Source organism: Centruroides sculpturatus, unplaced genomic scaffold (genome assembly GCF_000671375.1).
Source record: "Centruroides sculpturatus isolate CEXI.00-Female unplaced genomic scaffold, Cexi_2.0 scaffold514, whole genome shotgun sequence".
NCBI classification, from domain to species: domain Eukaryota; kingdom Metazoa; phylum Arthropoda; class Arachnida; order Scorpiones; family Buthidae; genus Centruroides; species Centruroides sculpturatus.
Window position 1 is genome coordinate 176,648 of NW_019384787.1, and position 7,641 is coordinate 184,288.

At 29.1% G+C, this 7,641-nt stretch overlaps 1 protein-coding gene across 1 annotated transcript in view; it reads right to left on the bottom strand.

The window, feature by feature from the left end:
- LOC111629257 (collagen type IV alpha-3-binding protein-like) overlaps window positions 1–7,176 on the bottom strand; it is a 44,402-nt gene extending 37,226 nt beyond the window's left edge. Inside the window, exon 1 of the mRNA XM_023373140.1 lies at window positions 6,577–7,176. Coding sequence (XP_023228908.1) covers window positions 6,577–6,804 — 228 coding nt within the window. The 5' untranslated portion in view covers window positions 6,805–7,176. The remainder of the gene's footprint in view (window positions 1–6,576) is intronic.
- Window positions 7,177–7,641: the final 465 nt, after the last annotated feature.

Below are 7,641 nucleotides of genomic sequence, written 5' to 3' on the forward strand. Positions count from 1 at the left end.
TATCTAACATAAAAGAATGATTAAGACAACCTTCTTAAGACACAATATACAAAATTAGATAATACGTGCTTTATACTTTGAGAGTTTTAAATGCCAATAGCTAACAAAATATCCTAAGTTTTGCATAAACCAAAAAGTTATATAATTATCTGTCTGCATTAAAATTAGAGCACAAGTAAGAAACACTTTAATAGTCTATGTTTTTTTTCTTTGTTTCCAAATCTGATATACAACATTACTTCATATTTAGTGAAGCAATACTAATATTTCATCTAGATAATATATGTTGATAAATGAAATAGACAAACAAGACTAAAATAATTACTTTCATTTAGTCTCTTCATGAAAGTTGCAAATAATCTCATTTTCTTGTTTTTTAGCATCATCTATGTCATACACATTTCTAAATACATCTATATTGACAGAAAGATTGAGAAAAAATAGTATTTAATACATAATTTGTAACTTTAAACACAATTTTCAAATTCTGTAAATTAATAGATCCCTCTATAAATAATAGTTTTATACAAAAACTCTCTAAATAAAAAATTGTTAAAAATATTGAGAAAAAGTAGAATAAGTAGCTATTGCATTAAAACTTAAGAGAGGATATTTAATGATATAAACAACAGATGTATCACTTTACAGCTATGATTCATAATCAGCAAAACACATCACAGCAGAACTGCCTAGTTAGTCATCTGTACAGTCAGCCACTTGTATTTGTGGATTTAAGAGCATTACTAAATGCATCTACTTTAGTATAAACTTCCATAACTTAGCCACCTGTCACTGTTGACTTAAATTCATAAGACATGAGTGACCATTACACATTTCCTGAACTTATTACTCATAATAAAACTATTCAACTTATGTAAAAACTCACCAATAAAACAAAATTTTTTACCTTCTGTTAGCTTATTTTAGATTATTATATAGTATTATATTAACATTTTATATTGATTTAATATTTCCATAAAAATTTACTGTACAAAAGATATAATTAATAAATTTTTATTTAACAATTAATCAGTAGGTTACTGATGAATTTATAGTTCTGTCCTGGCATAATTAATGATTTAAATGGCATTTTTTATAGCTTACATCAGTATTTTTTTATATATTTAATTCATTAAGAATAAAATTTAAGAAAACTTTATAAACATTCTAGGTTATAATTTATCATAAGAGAAATCATAAAGTTGAAAAAAGTATAAAAAAACTTGATTTGCTTTAAACAGGATAAGCTTATTGACCTGTTACGTCTTATTCAATACTAAAGCAACAACTATGACAACCAAACCTTCAAAAGTTTGTAAGCTAGTCCCATTTAAATGCTATACAATGATTTTATTAATCTGTCAATTGTAAATTATTAATTATGCCAATTGCCTCACTAGGTATAAAACCTTTAGGCAATTTTAAATTAGGGCATTCTTATTAATGCAATCTAGCATTAATAAAATTTGATGTTTATTTCTAAATTCAAATAACTGAAATTATTTGTGCTGCTGTTGGTATTGTAAACTGGTAAAAAGCATGTAAGAGAAATTAGATTTGTTTAGATCTACACACTTCAAAAAAACAAATTTCTTCTGAAAATATTTCAATGTATACCAAAATCACAAGCTTGATATGATTTTAACCCAATGAATAATGCCATAACAAAACATAATGAACAACAAATCATAAATTTTCATTACATGATTCAAACTTTGGATGACAATAAACTATTTAAATTTATCCTATACATTGATTCTACACCCAAAGAATTATACACCACAAATCTATAAATACATATTATTTAAATTTAGCCTACTTGTTCTATAATTAAAATAATAAAACAAGTACTTTTTGATAGACAAACATTATTACAATCATTGTCATTCATGAATTTAAATTTGATTATTTTCTTCTAATTTTTAAATATACAAGCAATAAAATTTGTCATTGCAAATTAAATTTATCATTAAAAACTTTCAATGTGTATTTTAACTTCAATTTCTAGTTAAATCTTTTATCTTCATTAAATCTATATGCTTAGCACTCTCTGAGCAAAAAAAAGGTCTAAAACCACAAAAAAAATCTATATAATGTTAAAAATCTGACTTTGATTGCTTATACAGAAAAAATGGTGCAAAATACTTCCACATTTTTAAGACTCCTATACCCAAAATGAGAACAGAAACAAAATAAAACAAGTTTTGTTAAAATCGGGTGACAGATTATTAAATTATTATCATTTTTTCTGCCAATGACATCATTCTGCATGTTACTTTTTAAAGTTGCCAATTACATTCTTTTTACATTTACATCACTCTGCTGATCGAATGTTCATATAGAATACTTTTTATTTTTAATTTATTTTGTGTAAAATGAGTGTCCATCTGGCCTCTATACACTACTAAACCCTTTTTGACTGATAAGCACCTGTATTTTACTGATCTGCCATGGAAAAAAAATACAAATTGAATGCTGGTTGTATTTGAATAGAACAAAAATTTTTAAAACATTCTAGAGTAACAATTACAAATGTCAATGGTGAGATCTTTAAAGTTACAAATAAATGGGTCCACCAGTGGCCAAGCGATCTTTGTTCCCTGAACACTGGGAATTCGATTGTGAGTTTGCGCCTCGCTCGGACAGGCTGGCCACGTGGAGTTTTCCGGGTTTTCTCCATGTCTGTAATGCCTAAATAGGGGCCAGTTTCCCTTAAAAAAACCTCCCGGAAGGCATCCTCTGCACAAGTGCTGCATTGCCATAACTTAAACAACAAACATACAAATAAATGAAAATATAAAAATATACATATAAGACATATTTTAAAAAATAATTATAGCCAAGGACAAGTGTTATCCCAATGTGCACACTATGAGTTCATATAGTGTTACCTGACATATATTTCTAAAAAGGCTCTCCACATCACAGGTTACAGCATAGGTAGGCCCTTACCATGTACCACAGGCCAAGATTAAGAGTTCATGATTTATTTTGAAGAAAAGTTTACAAAACAAGATACAAAGAGGTGTTACACATCTAAAATATGCTACTATTACCTATTATGGTATCTTCTATTCTTTATAAATCTTTCAGACCACCCATAACCCATTGGGTCACAGATGGTCTAGTCTCTTCTAAAACTTGTAAACTTGTATTATTTATTCTGTAATAAGTAATGCAAGTTTAAAATTGATTAAAAAATAATCAATATGTTAAACAGTTTAGAGTTATGTTCTAGTTTATATATTATATGTAATATGCAAATTATGTTCTGGTTTAAATTTTATAAAAACTATAATAAGAATGTACGAAGAGATTAGTACCATATTTAAAATTTCAACAGTGGAATAGTCAGGTATAGTGACCCCTTAGTAGTAGAGAATAAACATGAAAAATTTTTAGAATTTCCATGTGTTTTTTCTCATTACTGTTTCAGAAAAAGATTTTGTAAACTGTTACGTCTAGTAAAGAAAAGTCTTTTTTTATTGTTACATAATTCATTTTTTATGTGAAGTTTTTGTGGCGGTAGTTTTTGGCTAATTTTCTGCAATATCCCCAAAAGAATTTGACATACAGTAATACCCTAAACTTATGCAATAGATGGGAACAAGTGATAACCGCTTAATTCGAGGTATAATTTCGCAATTTGTGTAAAATCCAAGTCGGATGTATGTAAGCTAATAAATGTTCTTGTTAATCTTATCTCATCTTTGGATTCATTCACAGTTACAAGAAATCACCACATAGAGTCTCTCAAGGTTCTGTAGATATAACAAACACAGAAATAAATAACACAAAATAAATTGTAGCTATGTGTCGATTCTGCACGACATGTCCGAACATGTAAGCTGAACAATAGAGTGGGGGAGTGAGTAATCAAGAGTTGCGTGGTGCTCAAACAAAAGATGGATCGACGAGATTTGAAAATCGCGTAAGTCAGTTATCTGAAAAAATTCCAGTTGGCAAATTTAAATTTTTGCTAGTGCTGCAGCACTGCAATCTTTGGCTATATCTTGGGCTTCTCCAATATTTTTTTGTTGGTGTGTGTGTTTTAGCTGGCAGCACTGGAACTTTTGTGTAGTGTTTTTCTGAGGACTGTGTGTTGTGCTGAATCGTACATTTTTGATACTAGATTAACTTCTAGAGTATAAATTTTTTTGTTTTTATATTTTTCAATATATTTATTTTGTTTGTAAAAACTAAAGAAATAATTTTTAATGACTCAATAGCTACGATTATTATTTTAAAAAGTTTACATTAGGCTTAACATCGACAAAAATTTAATGCAAAGCGACACGCAATGGAAAAAAATTTCAACATGGGATAGGTTAATATATTTTTTCGTACATAATCGGTTATCCGAACAACCTCAGTCCCCAATTGATTCGGATAAATGATGCTCTACTGTACGTCCCTCACTGCTGAGTGGTTAAGTCATTCTTTACTAAAAAGGCAAAGAAAGTTTTATGTATTTATATCTTATAATTTACTCAAACAAACCCTTTTATTATGATCATCAGTTTATATAATTTAAGCAAATTAAACATAACACAGTAAACACTAATAATAATTGATATATAATCTAGTAAACAAGCAACAACAAAGTAACAATAGCCAAATAGTGATTTAAAAACTGTTTAAATATAAATTAATAAATATTTTAAAATTATTACTCTTTATAAAACAAAAGAGTTGCTCCAAGAACTAAATTAGCAAGTACTAGATAATGTACGTACAAACTACTACTATAAACAGCAGTTGCCTCCCATCAACAGATTAGCAGTAGGATCATCCAACTTATTGATTAAAGTTAACTATCAGTTAACATACGATAGTTCAACAAAACTATACAGATAATAAATTGAATTTTATAGAGAAAAGTAGGATTTTAAACATTAATCCTATTGACTATGGTTTACCATTTTCATCATATCTGTTAATCTTTCAGAAAATTCAGAGAATTAGCTCCTTAAAGAATTATACACATCAAAAATGCATAAAATGTTTCCAAACAAATAGTTCAATACCAAATCACAACTGCGTACAGCTAAATATATATGTTTAGATAAGGAAAATACATGCTTTAAATCATAAATTTTACACTGTTTAAATCATATATGTTTTTAAATATAAAATTATATAGATAAATATTTAGCTTTAACAAACAGTGGAAGATTTTTGAAAGGCTTAAATTTTTAAAACAAAATAGAAAAATTACTTCATCAGTCTTAAAATCGGCAATAATTAAACGATAATTGGGTATCAAGCTCTAACCGTTTATTTTTAAAATTATTTTAATAAGAAAGCAACAGCTTAATTTTTTTGAAACTCTCCACCTGGACAGCACCAAGAGAGGGCCCATTTAACAGAGCCAGCCGAGCGGTGAGGGCCAGGGTCCAGCACGCCTGTGACAAACAAAGAGTTTTACCCAAAACCATGGTAAATATCAATGCACAGTCATTTAATATAGAACTGTAAATAAACCAGTCATTCTTAAACAGTATCGGATCTTCAAAGTTACACTTATGCAACCAATTACCTTCTATATTTACCTTCTATAAACAGATTAACATGGAATAGCTAAATATATCAATCGAATTCAAACAACAGTTAACTATAAGTGACAACATAAAATTCATATATATATATATGAAAATTATTTTATTTGTAATAAGCATCACAGATATATTATCGACTGTATGTGGTAAACATTATCGACACGAAAACTTTAAAGAATCCATCAAGCAGGCGATGGGCAGTGGAAAATTGTCATACAAAAAAATTGCCAAAATAAAAAATAGTAACATTCAAAAACAAAACATAATTCGGCACCAAGCGAAGCAAGATCCATATTTTAAGGAGAAAGTAAAAGCAATTACGTAAGGGGCACTTCATTTAAAGAATTAATTAAGGTAGAGTTTCATACATAAATATCCAACTTTAGCAATACTAATACTTATACAGTTTTCTACAAGATCTAATTAGTTATTTTTCAATCATATCACAAATTCTGCATTAAAATGTATATTATTTTCCAGAAATCACTAAAATTTGCAAAATAACTAGCTAGAGTTCTAATAAAACTTGAAAAATATCCAGATTCATTAAAGGTCTAGTATGTATGTATGTATGTATGTATGTATGTATTTATTATTACTATTATTAGCAGCTCTCAAAGAATTAAGCAGTAAAATACATAAAACCTGTTTTCGGCAAGCCTTAATAATGGCAAAACAAAAAGAGTTTTAATAGCCTACGTTGTTTATTATCGTTTAATGTAAAATTTTATAAATAAATACCCGTGGTTAAACAAACTGGTATTTATCTAGCTTTGTAAAGGCTCAAGCTAGCGATTTATAAAGCAAACGACCGTGTGTTATGCATTAAGGCGCGTAAACATGTTTCGGAAAACTTTAAATATGGCGACATATCTAGCTGTAGCTTCGTTAAAGCCGTAAACAGCGGCACACGTAAATGAGGAAAACAGGTAGAAATAAGCCTGGAATACGGCCAAAAACGTGTAAATTTATACAGTAAATAGAGTTTAATATATAAAAACGAATAGTTAGCTGTTACCTTGATAGCAGCCTTGTATATACTGATAGCACCTCTGCATCCGTAACCGGTATCGTTCTGGGATTTATAGTAAGACAATGTTCCTTCTTTCAGCACAATGTATCTGTCTTGCCATCCATGGATGTAATTTGTCCATTTCAAGAGCGTGCCGTGTAATTCTGGCTGGTTATTAGTAACATCAAACTCGTCCTCGTCGTCGCTGAGATTCAAACTGTGATCGTCATTCATGCTTTAAGCCTAAAGTTGAAACGTGAAAATAACCCAACGCCGTGACATTAATATTATATATAAACGCGCCATTTTTTAATATCCAATGCGTAGAATTCAAGTTATTGCACATTAGTCACGAATAGTTCAAATTAGTTTCACATACTCGAAACATCCGTAAGTGTACTAAACCATCAAACATTCAAAATAAAAAAAATGCCACAAGCCATCACGTGACGGCGCTGGATCTTGTAGACGCCTCCTCGCACTGGTGACGTCAATCGAAATATTTTTCGCTCTTATTAAAACCGCGCGTTTATTTCTTTAATTAATTAATTAATTAATAACGATTATAACATAATTTGGTATATTAATAAATGTTCGAGTTACGTAAAAGTGATAATTCGAGTTTAAATTTAATGACGTAATGGCAAATTTCGCTTCCTAATATGACGTTACTTCGCCGGATCCGATCGGATTACCTACGGTAAATTGGAGTTTATACTTAAACAACGTTATAAATTATTGTTTTTTGTAATAATCCAATTAAGTTACATATAACTGCTTCGACGCCAGATTTCGATTTCGATAATTAAGGGCGATGACTTTGCCATCTCGTGGATAAAATTTGAATAGTTCGTCAATCGATAAACACCGTATTAAGTAACTATATTTTAAATTAAAACTTTTAATTTTCTATCGAAACAATCATCGAAAATTAATGTAGATTTGAAGCTCGTTGTTATTTAAATTATTTGACTGGATAAAAAATTTTTAAAAAATTCGATTTTCCCGGCACCCGAACAGAAGGGTTACGGAGACAGGGAAGAAAGTCCGATAATTTTCAATTATAATAGT